The 18,968-nt window shown below is 39.3% G+C and overlaps 1 protein-coding gene across 1 annotated transcript in view; it reads left to right on the plus strand.

The window, feature by feature from the left end:
• PPEF1 (protein phosphatase with EF-hand domain 1) overlaps positions 1 to 18,968 on the plus strand; it is an 89,717-nt gene that overhangs the window by 45,462 nt on the left and 25,287 nt on the right. Inside the window, exons 7-10 of the mRNA XM_041002589.1 lie at positions 10,318 to 10,484; positions 13,153 to 13,189; positions 14,115 to 14,264; positions 17,616 to 17,732. Coding sequence (XP_040858523.1) covers positions 10,318 to 10,484; positions 13,153 to 13,189; positions 14,115 to 14,264; positions 17,616 to 17,732 — 471 coding nt within the window. The remainder of the gene's footprint in view (positions 1 to 10,317; positions 10,485 to 13,152; positions 13,190 to 14,114; positions 14,265 to 17,615; positions 17,733 to 18,968) is intronic.

An 18,968-nucleotide genomic window follows, 5' to 3' on the forward strand; every position in this document is an offset into this window, starting at 1 on the left:
TAATGATGGTACTAGGTAACTTTGTGTATGGCAAAATCAGTGTCCTGAGATAGAGGCAAAGATATGAAAGCATAGCACACAGAGATGTGTGAGGAAGATGCAGCCCAATGACTATCTCTAATTTGTGAGATCAGCATTTTGTCCTTTTCTATTTCTTTTTCTAATCTGCAACTTAAATACAGAGGTAGTAAGATTACACAAGTGGATTGCAGCCTAAAACAAGGTGTTCTGGAAACAACATTTATATGTATAAATACAAAAGACAGGTGATAGTCTACCTATCCCATTCTCAAACTTTATTTTACTTTACTTATCTTCTCTTGTCCCTCATATGATCCTAAGCCCAGGACTGTGTAAGGGTGTTTGGGCCTTTGAAATGCTTGTCATAGGGAAATAGCCACTAAGCTGCTGCTTGTGACACCTACATCCCATATTGGAGCACTGGTTCCTGTCCCAACTGCTCTGCTTCTGATCCAGTTACCTACTAAGGTGCATGAGAAGGTAATGAGTAGATGATAACCCACGTGCTTGGGCCCCTGCCATCCATGTGCAAGACCTGGATTGAGTTGTAGTCTCCTGGTTTCAGCCTGGCTCAGCTCTGGCTGTTACACCTATTTGGGGAGTAAGCCAATAGATATATGGTCTCTCTGTGTCTCTTTCAAATAAACAGCTAAACAAGCAAGCAAATACATATTTTTTAAAATAAGATATTTCTAATAAATCCAAAACACTCTGCTCACAGGACAGGCCTTACATAGACCCTTATTGGAGAACAGTGAAGATGTTTCAGGAAAGCATCATACACACAGGGGTAGCTGTCTGGCTACCTGTCCCACAGCAGAGTAGAGTAGGTGAAAGTGAAATATAATAGAAGAGATGAAAAGTCAAAGCTCTTCCTGGCAGTAACAGGAAATAATAGAACTACAAAAATTATGTGGAAAATCAAGTACTAATATTCAGCGATCTGGGGAATGCAGAAGAGAACTCTGGACTTCTCAGAAGTTCCTGAAAGGTTATTTAGATTGATAAGCCTGCCTGGACAAGAAAGTTCCCACTTGTATACTGTATATATACTATGCTGAATAATAAATGGAACAAATGGTATATTCTAGAGAATCCCAACCACACACATAAAAGACACTTGTTTGAAAGAGTAGGTTTCAGTGATCTGGGAAATTCTTTTTTTTTTTAAGATTTATTTTTATTATTTTTTTTATTGGAAAGGCGGATATACAGAGAGGAGAGACAGAGAGGAAGATCTTCCATCCGATGATTCACTCTCCAAGTGAGCGCAACGGCTGATGCTATGCCGATCCGAAGCCAGGAGCCTCTTCTGGGTCTCCCACGCGGGTGCAGGGTCCCAGAGCTTTGGGCCGTCCTCGACTGCTTTCCCGGGCCACAGGCAGGGAGCTGGAAGGGAAGCGGGGCTGCCGGGATTAGAACCGGCGCCCATATGGGATCCCGGGCGTGCAAGGCGAGGACCTTAACCACTGCGCCACTGTGCCGGGCCCTGGGAAATTCTGTTAAACAAGTAACAATCATTGTTGAGTGTTAGATGTAGTAAAAAGAGAGATCATTTAAAAAATAGAAACATTCATTAGATAAGAATGATGGTCCAGAAAATCAGATGAAGAATTAAGGAAAAGAATATAATCAAATGAAGAGAGGAAGTAGGGACTGACGGACTTCTCTTTTTGGTGTCACATACAAAGATTGCTTACTCAAGGGTTACAGGAGGTACATAACCATGACCTAAGCAGTCATTCTAGGAAATCGTAAAATTTCTGTGACAAGCTCTGATTTTCATTGCAATACTTTGGGCTCACTCAAAATGTCTTGAACTCATTGGGTCCCAGGTGCGTGTAATGCCTTGCTCTGGTTCATTGATAGGAGCCATGAGGCTGAGTTAAATATGCATAAGCAACAAACTTCCAAGCCTTATTTTAGAAGTAGATAATGGCCATGTTTAAACACCTTTAGTTTATTGTTACTATTTTTTCTAAGGAAAGCAACATTTGCTTTGTGGGACTATTTTAGCAAATTACATTTTGTTGGGGGAGTTTTGGAACAATGAATTACCAGAATTTAAATACTTAACTGATTCCTCTTCATCAACCCAAAAGAAAATCAGAAAAACCTCAGGTTTTGAATTAGAGAAATTTTTAGTACTGTTGCACTAGATGTTTTCTAGACATTTTCTTCTTCATTGACACAATATGGGTACAGCTGTCCAGATGATAGGGCATAGTCTGAGGGGAAGTTAAAATGTAGGGTCCCTAAGATGCTTCACCACTTGATCTCGAAGTGGTTGGTTTGACTTAAGATTTCTCTTGTTGTAACCATTATATGCTAAATTCATTCTAACAGTTCATTCAAAAAATTTTTGTTTGATCGTTTTGGTGTTTAAAGTATCATATAAAAATAGTAGGAACATACAGTGGTGAATACAAAGTTCATCTATTTATTAAACACCTATTATGAATGCAGTACTCTGTCAAGGCCTAGTGGTACAATGTGACTAAGATACGGTTGTTGGCCCAAATGTCCCCAGAGTTAAGTGGGGAAGGTTGGTTGATAAGAAGACAAAATGGTGCATGGCGGGATGTATTGTGATTCAGTTGAATATGGAATTCCAAGTACTAGCATGCCACAAAGAAAGAAAGTATTCATACATGTGATTGTTTTGGGATTTTGGTTTCCTTAATACTTGACTTTCCTGAAAAGTGGCATCATTTAGACTTTAATATGAAGCAAGACATTTTCAGCTTACAATCCCATCTGGATTTGAAAAGGATTCTTCCTGCCTGGATACTACATTCTTAACCACAGCAGATCTTGGTTTAAAAGGGCATCTCAACTCTACATGGTTTCAAATATAATTCTTATCATCAAGTAAAGTAATTTGCATATCATTAGATTTAGGTCAGAATTTCAGATTTTATTTTCTGAGAAGGTTAATTTTAATCAGCCACTTTTGCTTAATTAGAGTGACCAATTCTAAATACTTCATTCAGTGCCCCAGACTGGCTGAAATTATAAAACATACTTTCCCTTACTGAATGGAAACCTTGAAATTTTTAATCAAGTACTGGCAGATTAGTTTTTTTAAACTGATGCCATGAGTGGCAACCTCCTGTAGCTGAAAAAGAAATACACAAGGACAGAAAGAAGCTAATTAATTCTAACCCTGAGAGCACCATACTCATGCTGTCCAGAGGAAGCCATATTGCTTGTTTTCCTTTTCTTTCTTCTGCACCATCTTCCACCTCCAGGCCCATAATATTCCAGTTGTGAGGATAATCTAACATTTCCTTATTTTCTATCATTCTGCTGTAGCGATCAATTCTTTTCCTTTTGAGATTGAGGCAGTATGACACAATCAGAAGTATAAACAGCTAAAATAATGTTTACCAAATAAACAAATAAATGTTCAAGTAACATGGAGCTGAGTTTCAGAGATAAATGTGTGATAGACCTCAGCTTCATGTCCATGTCCTAGACAGCCTATTGTGTATCAGCTAAAGAATGAGCCCTAGAATTTGTTTTTGTTTTTTTTTAATTTAGTGAAGGATGTGTTATAGCACTCATTTTTTGCCTTTTGGGAGGAAATCTAGAGAAAACTTAATAGTCAGAAGTCCTCAAGACTCATGTCCCAGCAGACTTACTTCCTTATTATCCTGTTTCTTAGTTCTGTTAATTTTTTGAAGATTGATTTACTTGGGAGGTAGTTAGAAAGAGAGAAGGAGAGAGATCGATCTTCTATCCATTGATTCACACGGCAGTGGCTGCAAGAGCCAGGGCAGGGAAAAGCCAAAGGCAGGAGCCAGAAACTCTAGGTTTCCCATGTGAATGCAGGGGCCCTGGCAGTTGGGCCAGGTTCTGCTGCTTTTCCAGGTGCATTACCAGGGATCTGTATCAGAATAGGAGCAACTAGCTCTCAAATTCACACTCTTATCAGATGCTGGCCTCATAGGTGCAGCTTAACCATCCATGTCACAACCAATTTCCTTTGTTTTTTAAGACTAAATATTATTTTAAGTCAGACTTTTCAAAAATAAAATGATTAATCCTTAACCAACAGGGTAGATTTTCACAACCAGATAGTCTCACTTTCTTTGAAGTGCTTGCCTTGAGAGTTCAGTTAGCATTCTGACTCCTTTTAAATCATTTTCACAGACTGTGACACATTCTGTTGAGTGAACTTCATTATCACAAAGCTGAGTCTTTTGAAGATGTGTGGGCTGTCAAGTGTACTGTCTGAGGTGGATAGCTTGGCTGACCATTCCTGGTTTTGGCTTAAAATGAAATTTAAAGAAATTTGTTATTCTTTGCCCGTAGTGGAGGTGCAAGAAGACAGGTAGAACAGAATCTACCTGGCATGACCAGAGAAATTTTAATGTAAGAAATTTGTCATCACAACAGAAAACATATTTATCATCTAAACCTAGTAAATATCATTTTATACCCCCCAAAAATCTCTTCACTATGCCAAAATCCCATATTGGAGTGCTGGTTGAGTTCTAGCTGCTCTGCTTGTAATCCAGCTTCCTGATGGTACACCTGGGAAGGCATCAGCAGATGGTCCAGTTTCTTGGGTCAGCCATGAAGACCCAAGATGGAATTCCTGACTCCTGACTTTCACTTTGCCCATCCCCAGCTGTTGCAGGCATTTGGGGAGTAAAAAGATTTATATATTTAAAAGGAAGAGCAACATACAAACTGGTTAATTTCCCAAATGTCCACAACAGCCAGTGCTGAGCAAGGTGCACTCAAAATCCTAGAACTCCATCTAGGCTTCCTACATTGGTGACAGGAAGCTGGATGGGATGTGGTGCCTCTAGAATTTGAACCAGACATTCCTGTATCTGTTGTGGGTATAACTCAGGCAGTGGCTTAATTTGCTGTACTGCAATACCTGCTCTCTTCTATATTTCAATATGCATATAACATATTACCCCGATATTCAATGGCTTAAAACCACAAAATTTACTATCTCAAACTTTCTGTGCATCAGAAGTTGGAGTACAGCTTAAGGTTGGGGGGAGTTCTGGTTTAAGATTTCTCATGGGATGGCAGTCAAACTAGTTGCCAGGGCTACAGTTATCTGAAAGGTTGACTGGGGCTGAAGGATACCTTTCCATGATGGATAACTGACATGGCTGTAGGCATAGCATTCCAGTTCCTCACAGGCTGTTAGTATAACAGCCACATAGATGCCTATTCCTAAGTTTTCTCATGACGTAGGTGTTGGCTTTCTCCAGAGTGATCTAGGAGACAAAGCAGGCAGGAAGCTACAGTATCTTTTATGACATAATCTCCAAAGTTGCACATCATCACTTCTGGTTTTTTTCTACTAGCCCACACTAGAAGGAAGGCAAATTAAGGATTATATCTGAAGGGGAATATAAAAGAATGTATGAACATTTGTTGTTTCTTTTATTTATTTGAAGAGAGAAAGAGGAAAGAGAGAAAAAATATTTTACCTGTTACTCTACAAATGTCTGCCACAGCCAAGCCTGTGCTAGGCTGAAGTCAGGAGCCAGGAATTCTGTCTGAGTCTACCATGTGGGTGGTAGGGGCCCAAGTACTTGCATCAGCTGGTGCATCCGGAAGTGTACATGAACAGGAAGCTGAGTCCAGAGGGAGGCGATCTGTAACACACTATGGGCATGATTTCAAATGAATGTTCAAAACCTTGTTATTTTGTTTATTAAACTCATAAGTTGTTTTCTTCATAAAACACCTTTTATTAGGACATGATGTTGCTTTGCAATCTTGTTTAACACTTTAAATTCTTTCTCTGATATTAATATTTCCATTCTTGCTTCCTTTTGTTGCATTTATCTTGTTTTCAATCTCCTCTTATGTGCTTTTTGATGTGTATTTCTCACAAATATACCTCTTGATTTTTGTGCTTTAATACAGACTAGAGTTTTAATGGGCGCATTTCACCAATTCACATTCAGCACACAATGTGTATTTTACAATTTCTCTTCATATTTTGTCTTACTATTTATTTATTTATTTATTTAAAGGCAGATATATGGCAACAGCCAGAGCCAAGCCGATCCGAAGCCATGAGCCAGGTTCCGTACAGGTGCAGGGTCCCAGGACCTTGGGCCATCCTTGACTGCTTTCCCAGGCCACATGCAGGGAGCTGGATGGGAAGTGGAGCAGCTAGGATATGAACCAGAGTCCATATGGGATCCTGGCATATGCAAGACAAGGGTTTAGCCACTAGGCTATTGCACCGGGCCCTATTTCTTTTACTTTGTTTCACCCATTTTCTTTCTTTCTTTCTTTCTTTCTTTCTTTCTTTCTTTCTTTCTTTCTTTCTTTCTTTCTTTCTTTCTTTCTTTCTTTCTTTTTGTGGCTTTCTCTTTTATTGTTATTTTAGTTGAAATTTTCATTGTGTTTTTTCTTTCACTAATGGTTTTTTCATTTTTCTTTCCTATTGCTAACATTTTTAATAAAAATGGGTATGTGTATATTTCTCAAATAGTATAACTTTATTCTTCCATCATGATCCTATTCTTCCTAGTAAATTGCCTATTTTCACACTTTCCATATCTCACAGGCAGATAAGATTCATAGAGCATTTTACTTTTCTCCACCCCCTCACTTGCAAATTCTTGTTATTGTTCATGCCGTATATTTGCCTTAGAAATTATTAGATTTCCCTTTGTAATGTCTCTTTTATTTCTATAATACCTGCTTAGTACCTAAATGAAGGTTGCATGTTATCATACTGATCTATATTTCACTATACATTTCAAGCTTCATTTCATATCTGTAATTCCTTCCTCTTGATCTTTCCCTGGCTTGAGGACAAACTAGTACAGTTGTTATTTGATTCTTTTCTGAGTGCTTTCTCTATGGGGCGTGTGGGTACTGTCTTCTCTGGAGGTGGACTATGGGATTGCACAGACTTTGTATCGTTTGCTTCTGTGTTCCTTACACTAACAACTGTGCATGGTACATAACAGTCTGTATAGGTCTATTGTTTTTGTGGTGCTAGATTCCTACATATTTGCACAAGTTTTCCTAGAAGAACATTTATTTTATTACTGTCATTTACTTTTAAAACTTACACATTTGTTACTTACACATCTGCAAATATCTCTCATCAGAGACATTAAACATTTCTTGGTCAAGACAGGATTCCAGTTTCATTGTCCATTGGTAGATTTTCTTCTGCCAGCTCCTCACTCCCCCTACTGTAGATAACAAGTCTCATGCCGGGCTGATGCTTTTCCCTTTGTCATTTCCTTCTATCTTGCCTATTCTAAGGCTTAAAAAAGAAAAGAAAAGAAACCACATAATAGAGAATTTTCCCTGCATTAGTTTGGTATAGGTAGGAGTCATTTACTCTTTCAAATTTGAGATTGAAGTCTCTTTTTAACCTTAGAAAATTCCCTCTTTCATTTTCAAAATTACATCCTCTTTTCTATCAGCTCTCTTTTTCTGATTCTGGTTGAATTCTGGTCTTGTGCTCCTGCTTTATAATTTCCATCATTTTTGCTTTGTGCTGCATGTGAAAGATTTTTCTTCTGTTTCTCTTGCAGGTCTGTAATATATTTCCTAATCATTCTTTATTTTAGTTGGCTTTAATCTCAGATTTTAAATTTGAATGTCCTATTTTAAATGCCAAGAAGTATTAACTTTTTTTTAATTTCCCCTAGTTTTTAAAATAAAACTGTCCTTTGTCTCCTCCAGCATTGTTGTTCTGTAGGAGCCATATGCCTTAGCATATCTGATTGGTCTGCCCTTTTGTTGGCCAGATCCTCTTAAGTGCTCGCTTATTTCTGTTTTCTATTTCTGCTTAAGCTAGTGTAAGTATCTCCAGAGTTGGAGGCATGACATTTTCTACTCTAGCATCAAGAAGGTGAAGAAGTCTCTATGTTTCTAGGTGTGTATTGTTATTTTAAAATTTATTTGAGAGCAGAGAGAGCCCCCATTGACTGGTTCACTCCCAAATGCCTGCAAAGGCCAGGGATCCAAACTGGGAGCCAAGATTCAGTCCAGGTTCAGTGACATGGACTCAACTATTTGAACCATCATGTGCTGCTTCCCAGGGTCCACATGAGCAGGAAATTGGAAATGGGTGCCAGAGGTGGGAGTCAAACCTGGGCACTATGATGAGGGATGTGGGTATCCTATGCACTATCTCAGGAATGTAGAAATTCTTTTATACTTTTTCTAATAACATGTGCCATTCTGTCCCCTGCGCCTGCCCCACAGCCAGGATCACATACACATTCTGAGAAAGAGTCACCCTCTTAATCAAGATACTCAAGGGATCCCTTTGCCTACTTCTTCCATGTTCTCACTCCAGGGCTCTCAACTGCCATTCCTCTACCCTCCTTCAGAACTGGCCTTCTCAACAGAGGCTAGGGTATAGCATCTGATAGCCTTTGGTTTCTCCAGCATATTTACTCTAGCCAGCTGAAAGCTGCATGGAGGAAGAGTGTCACAGCTGCAGAATTCTTACCCTTTTCTTTAAGTTCAGATGAACAATAATCTATATTTTTGCAACTTTCTTACACCATTGAATTCCACTGTGAATGAGGTTGTGAATTAATATGTAAGAAAAAGTAAAATAATTGAATTCTAATAAAATGGATTTTGTATTTTTATTATGCTCTGCAATTTTTATGTGCCGTTGTACACATAGCTAATCTGAGTTCCCAAATTGCCCCAAGTGATAAGTATGGAAATTAACATTTCTCTTTTACACATGAAGAAACTAGAGGTCATAAAAACTGTGACTTTCCTGAGGGTACATGAGTTATAAGTAAAATTGGACTAGAGAATTAGTAATCGGGCCCGGTGCCGTGGCCTAGCGGCTAAAGTCCTCGCCTTGAACACACCAGGATCCCATATGGGTGCCGGTTCTAATCCCAGCAGCTCTACTTCCCATCCAGCTCCCTGCTTGTGGCCTGGGAAAGCAGTCGAGGACAGCCCAAAGCCTTGGGACCCTGCACCCACGTGGGATACCCGGAGGAAGTTCCTGGATGTTGGCTTTGGATCGGCATAGCATTGGCTGTTGCAGCTCACTTGGGGAGTGAATCATCAGACGGAGGATCTTTCTCTATCTCTCCTCCTCTCTGTATATCTGACTTTGTAATAAAAATGAATAAATCTTTAAAAAAAAGAATTAGTAATAATACTATGACACTGCTTCTTTGCTTGCTTCCAGAACATGTTGCATTGTACAAATTATTTCTGAAACCCCTTAAGTTATGCTTTGGTAACCTATGTTTTTTCAACTATTTCTATTATCCTGATATGAACAATTTAAAATATATGTAAGTAGCTAACCACTGAGTAGGAAATAATAAAATTCTATATTGCTTGAAGTCTATCAAAAAAGGGCTTTGAAAAATTTGACAAAGTTTAATGTCACTATATTCTTTGCCAAAGGTAACTTTTGAATTTGGACATGCATCTTGATATATCAATATTTGAATGGTTTTCTTAACATATTCTTCAAATGTTTGAGTTTAATGTTACTGCGCGATAGAAATGCTCTTGATCACTTCCTTGTCAAGCATGACATCAAGAAAATATAATACACTAAATATGTCTGTTTCATCTTAGAGTGTTATAAAATAGGACTAGCCAAATTAATAGCTATCTTGAAGTTCTTTGTTCCAATCCCAGCTCCTTTTCATACTGTTAAAAGTATCTTCTCATATTCAGGAGTGATATTCAAAATATTTAACAATGAGAATGGCCCAGTTAGCAGTCAGCCAGAACACATGCCCACTGGGCTTGTATGGGTGCATGCTGGTGGCACAGTAGTCCTGCTTGCAGTTGCATTATGTAACTGCTACCACTCACCTGGGTACTTTCACATCCATTCTCTCAGGTGACCCAGGGAGGCCTATGGGGTCATCCCTTTACAAACTGAGGAAATGGCAACCCAGACAAATTAAATATTGCATCCCCTAGTATGACTCTTTGATCAAGGTTCTTCCTTCGATAGAAGTTTCCTCTTTTCAGGGGAGCAGGTAGAGTTGGGAGTAGCTGTTTTTGATGGGACAAATGTCAGCTTCTTTCAGAGAAAATTCTGATGATGAGTAGAAGGTCCTAACTGGCACCTTTTGATCCTAAGCTGACTTCACTCCAGGGTCCTTTGCAGGGATGCCTGTCCTAGACAAGTCAAGGACAAGCCTAAGTCAAGTGAGCAGCTTTGGCCCAAGGGAAGAACTGACTCTACCTCTTTTCTCCATATTCACAGAAACATTGTACATATGCAAAACCTAATTTGAAAGACATTTTTTTAAACTACTTTTGTTTCTCCTCCTTCCACAGAATGGCCTCCCCTCGGAGAAAAACTCATATGTTTTTAATGGTGATTTTGTAGATCGAGGAAAAAATTCCATAGAGGTCCTAATGATTCTATTTGTGAGTTTTCTTGTCTACCCCAATGACCTGCACTTGAACCGAGGCAACCATGAAGATTTCATGATGAATATGAGGTAACCTAGGGCTTCCGATTCCCTCTTTGGTTTCCCTGCTCCTGAGATTGCTGCCATGTTTGATTTCTAGCATAGTTAGGGGTCTGGGTAGAGGAGGAAGGCTGAGGGGAATCTTAGGAAGGCCTTATTTCCTACCTTTGATCACAGGCCCTACTCTTCTAAGTAGCAATGGCTCTGAAGCCCTCCTCACTTTCCCACTAGATCTATTCTTGCTTCTTCCTTCCATTACATTCTTTCTCTTGTTCCCAGGCCCGCTCTTCACAGGTCAGCTTGTGTGTCAGGTCAGTATGTTAGGTCATATTTGGAGGTGTCAAGTTCCCTAAACAGACTTAGATGGAATTATTTTCTTGCTGCTCTTTGCCTTGCCTCAGATGTTTTCTCAGAAAACATACCATGTTTTACATGGGAATGTAATTGCATGGTAATTGCTCTGGCATAGTTGTTCATAAACATATTTGAGAACAGCTGTAGCATAGCATTTAAGCTGACTCACTGGAGATTTGAGGGATAAAAATTGGTTAAATGGTTTGAGAATTTTTGCTGAAAGGCACAGTAGTTGACAAATGTTCCTTTTCTCCTTTCTCTTCTTTTTCATGTCTAAGTTTATGAAAAACAAATCAGCTAGTTCTAGGGAAGGAGATGGTGTGACATATCTCTCACACTTGGTCCTCAGCTTTGGTATCTGGCCTGAGTGTAGAGTTTTAAGTCTAATTCTCAAGGTATATAAGAAAATTCTATGGCTATGAAAATAAAAATCCTACAACTATTTTTAGAGTCTCAATATGTATAATATAGCTCAATATTTTATTTGGGCATGTCTATTATCTTTTCATTTATTCAAGTAGCCAATCACTTATCTAGTATCTATAACAGTTAACAGAAGAGATATGATCCCTAACCTCATAAAGTTTTCATCTAGCGGGGAAGATACATGTTGAACAAGTTTTTAAAGTATAATGAGTTTTTTTTAAAATATTTGTTTAAAAAGGCAGAGAGGCCAGGAGGAATCTTCCATCTTCTGGCTCACTACACAAATGCCCTGGGCTGGGCTAAGCCAAAGCCAGGAACCAGGTAGTCCATCTGGGCATTGAAAACAGCAACTTAACCTGCTGTGTCATGGTGCCCACCTCAAGTATGGTGAGTTTGTGAAGAGGGTTCCAATCTTGTTTAAAGGCTGGCAGAGTTTGCCTATAGAAATATGGTGGCAGCCAAAGACTGCAAGATATCATTGAAGAACATCATAAAATGTGAGCTTTAAAATATTATAGTTATTTGGAGATGGGCAAAAGTGGCTACAAGAAATGTTTGAAGAGTTGAATGATGGGTTTTCATTTAAACCGGGTGGCAGCAATGGAGATATAAAGAAATAGGTCCATCTAGGAATTCAGGGAATCATGATTTAAGGCTCAGTAACTTGATATTGGAGACTTGAAAGAAGAAGAAATCAAGGATGACCTTCATCACATTCCTGGCTTGAGTTTGGGGATATTACAGCATCATTCATTGATATGGGGGACTTGGAAAGAAGAGAAAATTGGAATGAGGGAGAAGGATGGATTTCTTTTGCAGGCAGCTGATCTGAGGTATTATTAAGTATATGTGTGCAGAGATGATACATGAACTGTGGCCTGAGGTGTCATCCTGCGGTGTTGACATGAAGTAGTAACTGAAGCCGTGGCTAGGCACGGATGAAATTGCTAATGGAGAAAGTGAAGGGAGAAGATGGCCTGGGACAAAATTGGAAAGAACTCCAATGTTCAAGGCTATGCAGAGGAGAGGAACTTGCAAAGGAGATTCAGAACAGCTAGAAAGATAGCAGGAAGACCACGAGTTTATTGTCACAACATGTGAAGATAAGAAAAGCTGTTCAGAAAAGCAGAGTAATCACCTGCATTTAGTGTTTCAGAGCAACCAAGAAAGGTGAGATTATAGTGTCCTTTAGACTTAATCAAGGGACCTTTTGATGAACACAGGATAGAATTCATCTTGGAAAATGTAATCTTGTGCTGTAGTAGCCTAACATGACATGATTTTCATGTAAACGTGGGGCATGTTTTCTTCCTACTTTACCCTGTTGGGTGTTAAGGGCACATACTATTATTTAAATGCCAGGAAATTGAAAAAAATCCATCATTAAATTTCTCTGCTTCTGCTTTTACAGGTATTACAATTCCTTACCATTTTTATTAAAACCATTATATAATATTACTTATTTCATAGAAAGCATCAGAACCACATCATTATCTTCTAGGCTTTTCTTTGTCTTTATTCAGTCTTTTCTCTAATTATTTACTATGAAACATAGGAGAAATTCTGTCAGTGAAACGCCTTCTCCCACACAACTTCCCCCAGCCGCTGCAGCACAGTTTTCTGAATACTTGTAACATTTACACAACCTGTACCTTCCACATGTGTCCTAAGCTGTGTTTTGTGAAAACCTGTCTTCTTTCCTCAACTATACCACAAAGTTTTTGAAGGTAGGGACAATATCAGTGGTTGCTTTGTTCTTCCCCATCAGGCCTAGCAAAGACCTGAGTAAGTGATAGTTCCAGCTGTGTTCTTGGTACTTGGGAGAGTGGGATGTCAAGGGATCCTCTTCTGGCATGACTCATGCAAGTGGGAGTTCTCAACAATTGGCTGGATAGCTTCAATCTCTTTGTTTTTTCAGGTATGGCTTCACAAGAGAAGTTTTGCATAAATACAAGGTAAGACTGACTTATTTTATTTTATATTGAATTCTCTTTGCTGTTTATACATAAAAGCATAAATTTTTTTTAAAAAAGCAAAAGACAGTAAAGAATAGACTGGGGATTTAGGAAAAGTGATTGGCTAACTCATCAGAATCCATGCCAGTAAAATAAAGGTACAGCACAAGGCTCTGCCTATGGTGGAGGCTTTCTGAACTAATCTGAGCTTTCTCACTGTGACCTTTGTGTCAGTTTTGGCATATATACAAACATACTCCATTGCTTTCAAAGGACCCAGAATCTGTTTGACTTAAGTATGGCAAAACGTGTAGAAACAGAAATGACTCTTAAGAAGGAAGAGACCTTTTATTCACTGTTCCCTATAGACTGGAGGCTCTGTGTGTCACAATGGGGCAACTCCCTGGGGAAACACCAGAGGCCATCCATAGGCACAAACCTTCTTCATGACTTTCCTTGGATGGAAAGAAAAGTTGTCTGAGTTTAAGCTAGTTTAGAAATGACTAGTTTGTTAATCAGTTTAGCCTGCGCTAGGGCATAGGGCTGTTCATAGGGCATAGGGCCTCTACTAGGCCTTGGGGCTTAAGATCAAGGAATAGTAACCCTGAGGATCTGCCATCAGTTATGGGGTTCGTGGGGGGGATAGGTCTTATATTAGTTGGTTTGCATATGAAAGGCAAGTTATTTCCTATCTCTAGGAATTAGCTACCCTTGGGAGGGATGGTCTCTCCAGGAATGGCAAGGCTCCCCAAAACAAAGTATCAAAAAAATACCAAATAAAAAGATATGATGAACTCATACTAGTTGGTCAGGAACTCCGTGATGATTCCCTTGGGTGGCATGTTGCTTCTGGGCTGTACACAGGGACTATTCGATGAATAGAACCTGTCAGAAAGACAAAATTTACTCAAGCTCTTATTTACAGATACATGGGAAGCAAATCTTACAAATGTTGGAAGAAGTATATACCTGGCTTCCAATTGGTACCATCATTGACAATGAAGTCCTAGTTGTTCATGGAGGAATATCTGATTCCACAGACTTGAACTTGCTCCACCAGATACAAAGAAACAAAGTAAGAAGTAATGTTTGCATGAATTTTGTCGCAAATGTATAAAGGGACTATAGGACTCTTTTATTTCTTATTAGTTTGGTGGTATTTTATGGGTTATATTTGTGAAAAATACAAATTTTAAGAAAAATGTATGATTATGTGATAACTAAGTGGCTAACTTATACATAAGGAAAATATTTTTTTAAAAACTCATGCTGAAAGTGGAAAAATCAGGCTATGTTCACATCTCAGATAGTATTCATAAGAAAAAATCCTGGGCCTGGTGTGGTAGCTTATGGGTAAATCTTTGCCTTGCATCTGCCACAATCCATATGGGCACTGGTTTATGTCCTGGCTGCTCCACTTCCCTTCCAGCTCCCTGTTAATGACTTAGGAAAGTAGAGGATGATGGCCCAAAGCTTTGGGACCATGCAACTACATGGGAGATCCAGAAAAAGTTGCTGGTTCCTGGCTTTGGATCAGCTCAGCTCTGGCTGTTGCAACCACTTAGGGAGTGAACCAGTAGGTGAAACATTTTTCTATCTTTCTCTCTGTGTATATCTGTTTCCAATAAATATAAATGTATCTTTAAAAAAAAGGAAAAAAGAAAAATCATGATCTTTAAAAAATTTAGGTCTCCATTCATTCATTTATGTTGTAAAGTACATATAATACAGAATTTACCATTGTAACCATTTTAAGTGTATTTAAGTGGCACTAAGTGCATTCATATTGTCCTGTAGTCATCATGGCCATCACCTCCATTCATTTGAGAACTTTCATCTTCCTTATCTGAAATCCTATGTCCATTAACCAGGATACTCATCAATACATTAATTCCCCAGTTCTCCTTCCCTGATAACCACTATTCTAAGTCTACTTTCCGTCTGTGGATTTCAGTACTCTGTGACCTCAAGCAAGTGAAATCACACAGCAGCATATTTCTGAATTAATATAATTTCGTCTATTCTTCCAATGGCTCAGGTTCATTTTTGAAGTGTTTTTGCACTAAATAATCATATTAAATATCACAGAAGCATAGTCAGAACCTGCACAAAAGTTCTGGCAATGTGTTAACTTTTAAAGATCCCCACCTCTAGTCATGGGTTGCTTCGATAGGCCTTGCACGTTGACTGAAGGTGTCTTTTTTTTTTTTTTAAGATTTATTTATTTTTATTGTAAAGTCAGATATACAGAGAGGAGGAGAGACAGAGAGGAAAATCTTCCATCCAATGATTCACTCCTCAAGTGGCCACAATGGTTGGAGCTGAGCCAATCCAAAGCCAGGAGCCAGGAGCCTCTTCCAGGTCTCTCACATGGGTGCAGGATCCAAAGGCTTTGTCCATTCTTGACTGCTTTCCCAGGGAGCTATGGGAAGTGGGGGCTGCCAGGACATAAACCAGTGCCCATATGGGATCCCAGAGCATTCAAGGCCAGGACTTTAGCTGCTAGGCTACTGCACTGGACCCTGAAGGTGTCTTATTTCTGTACCAGAGCCAAGCAAGAAAGAGACCAGATTAAGAGCAAAAGGGGTGTTACATAGGAAACCTGAACTGTTACCCCTTAGGACTGATAATTCGCTTCCAACCGATCTGGGCAGATAGGAACTAGAATTGGAATTTAATTTTTAAGAGACAGAAATGTGACCCTTCTGCACCTTGAGATTTAGAGCCTTTATCCACGTAAGAATGATAATATTGTTCCTATTGTCTTCTCATCCTTTTAATTTCACCTTCAGTATATGGCCTTAGGTCTAACTCAGATTCCTTTTAATATGCTCGCCAACTCCTTGTACATAGCCTTCACAACAGGTTCCAAAATTAAATGAAGAATTATGTAACTGTTTGCTCCCTTGCCTTGCTTCTCTGGTTAATTATTATAAGCCCCAGCACCGTTGGCAGAGGTCTTTTTACAGCACCTTTTGCTGATTTTATCTACCTACCTTCCCCACCTCAGTCTATGTTCTGCCTGCTCATAGACTGACTTTAAAAAAAGCAATTTGATGTACGTATGGTTTGTGGGTTCTCCCTCTCCTAGAATGAAGATGAACCAGCCCTACACACATACTGAATATCACTAAACTGTAATGAAATAGGTCCAAGCTTTTGGAACTATCATATGAGATACAAGAACAGATTTTCAAGTCTGGTTTTATATATAACCCAGCTCTTTTATACCACAGGAATTTCTAGCTATAGGGGTGACAACACTAAATGGTTTACACCTGTACTTGTAGATAATTGTAAATGAGGTGGGGATAGAATTGGAGGAACTTGATAACAACTTCCATTTTAGGTCCAGTGAAGGCATTTTGTCAGGTGGGCAGGTCACATGTCAATCCAGCATGACAGAGAAGGAAGATTCCGGAAGAGTTAAAGTCAGCAAGGGGAATGGGGCAGAATAGCTAGTAGAACCACTACCACCCCTCCCCACCCCTGCTTCACAGGAGAAAATGGCAGCATAGTGCTTTGGTGAGAAGCATAATAGTTTGATGCTAAGTGATTCTGAAAACTGCAGAACTATGCATATGATAAAGACCCTATGGCTTTGCCCAGTGAGCTTATGAGAACTGAGTGACAGAGACACAAAGTAGGAGGGTCCTTTCAGAATATTCTGCTCTGCCAAAAAACACGAGATCAATTACTAGGAGGAGGCAGGAGGGACAGTCTGGGAACTTACTCATAATAGCGGAGATTGAAGTTTCAATCATCCCAATGAGACAGGAGCTCCAAAGGCATGGAGCTACAAAGAAACAATTATTAAATGGCAATCCTAGGTTGTGTAAGGGATTACACAGCAATTATAGCAGTTGATGTGATATCAGGAAGACATTTTCTTTTCCAAAGAAGCACAGTGGCATTGTAACTAGGAGTAAAGAACCTAGACTTTTGCTAGTGGAATCAGGTTGAGAACTACACCTCATTGAGAACTGTCCTAGACACAAATATACTTTTCGTTTCTGTTGAGAGATGCAGCAAAATGAATAGCAACCCCCCTTCTGTGAGGTGTTCCTGAGCTTCCCTAAGCCCTGCAGAGAGGCTCAGAAGGAGGTGTTGTCCTGCTCTTGGATTCTTCCAAGTTCCACACTAATGCCTCAGCACATGGCTAGCACTTCCCTCTGTAGCTTGAGGACCCCGGAAGCCTTTCCCTGTAGAGCAATGGCCACACTTGTACAACCAGAACTGAACAGCCACACCTTACTTGCATCAGTGAGTCCAGAAGATGGAGGCCGCGGGTGAGATGGGAATGGTACCGGTGGTTCTCACTGGGTTGAGGCACAACAATATAGACAGAATCCTATTGCCTTCTGATGTTTCTGTATTTTAGCATGGGGTGCAGGCAGTTTCACTAAATCATGATTTTATATTGTAGATGAAATCTGTGCTGATGCCACCAGGGCTTGTAGATGGAGACAATGCCTCCAACATGAAGAAAAGCAAATTAAGCGAAGCCTTTTCTGAACAATTATCAAAGCATGAATGGGAACAGGTAGGCAACCAGGGTGTTCACCAGAATCGTAATAAAGACAGTAGCATAGATGCTGCTGTTCCTTAGAATGTGTAGATAAAAACTGGCTTTACTGTGATTAGCAGACTGTCATTTTCTCTGGATTCTTTGCAATATTTCCAACACTTTGAGATACAATTATGCATAATTAAACTTGCCCACTTAAAGAGTATAGAAGCCAATGGTTTTTGGTATCTTCTCAATATTGTACAACTATTATCACAATCTAATTTTAGATCATTTTCATCATTGAAAAAGAAACTGCAAACCTATTAAGCAGTCACTCCCCAAACCCTTCCTGCCTCCACCCCCACGCTTAGGTAACTGCTCATCTAATTTCTGTGTTCATAGATGTACCTGTTCTGAGCATATTGTTCACATGGACATATACTGACTGTAATTGGCTTCTATGATCCAGCACATTGAGTTTCATTCATGCTATAGCTCATACTGATGCCTCATTTCTTCCTATTACTGTGTAATGCTTCATTATGTGGATGGGGAACATCCTCAGCCATAAATTAACGGGCATATAGGTTGTTTCTACTTTTTGGCTATTATGAATAATGCTAAGAAAATTAGCAAGTTTTTAGGTTCACATGCATTTTCATTTCTCTCGGGTATAAAGAGTGCAGTTGTGTTAAGTAACTCTAAATGTCATAAGGTAACTCTAAAATTTAACTTTATGAGAACCTTCCAAACTGATTTCCCAAATGGTTATATCATTTTATATTCACACTAGCAGTGTATGAGGGTTCCAACTTCTCTGCATTCTAAGAATTGTTATTGTGCATTCTTTTTTTATTTTAATCTACATTGTAGTTGAAAGGCACAAAGATCTTCCATCCTCTGATTAACCCCTTGAATGTCTACAACAGCTAGAGTTGAACCAGGCAAAACCCAGGAGCCTAAAATTCAATTCAGCTTTCCCATGTGGGCAGCATGGACTCAGGCATTTGAATTGTATTGTATTTGAATTTGAATTGTATTCCTGCTATCTCACAAAATGTATAATGGCAGGAAGCTGGAATTAGAAGTGGAGCTATGACTAGAGGCCAGGCACTCTGATACGGGACACTGGCATCCTCAGTGGTAGCTTAATCACTGAGCTAACTGCCCGCTCCATCTGTCCTTTTCATTATGGTCATCCTGGAGGACATGAAATACAATCTCATTGCAGTTTTAGTTTGCATTTGCAGAGCAACTAATGGAGTTGAA

This window comes from Ochotona curzoniae, unplaced genomic scaffold (genome assembly GCF_017591425.1).
Source record: "Ochotona curzoniae isolate NIBS_2020 unplaced genomic scaffold, NIBS_Ocur_1.0 contig_1274, whole genome shotgun sequence".
NCBI classification, from domain to species: domain Eukaryota; kingdom Metazoa; phylum Chordata; class Mammalia; order Lagomorpha; family Ochotonidae; genus Ochotona; species Ochotona curzoniae.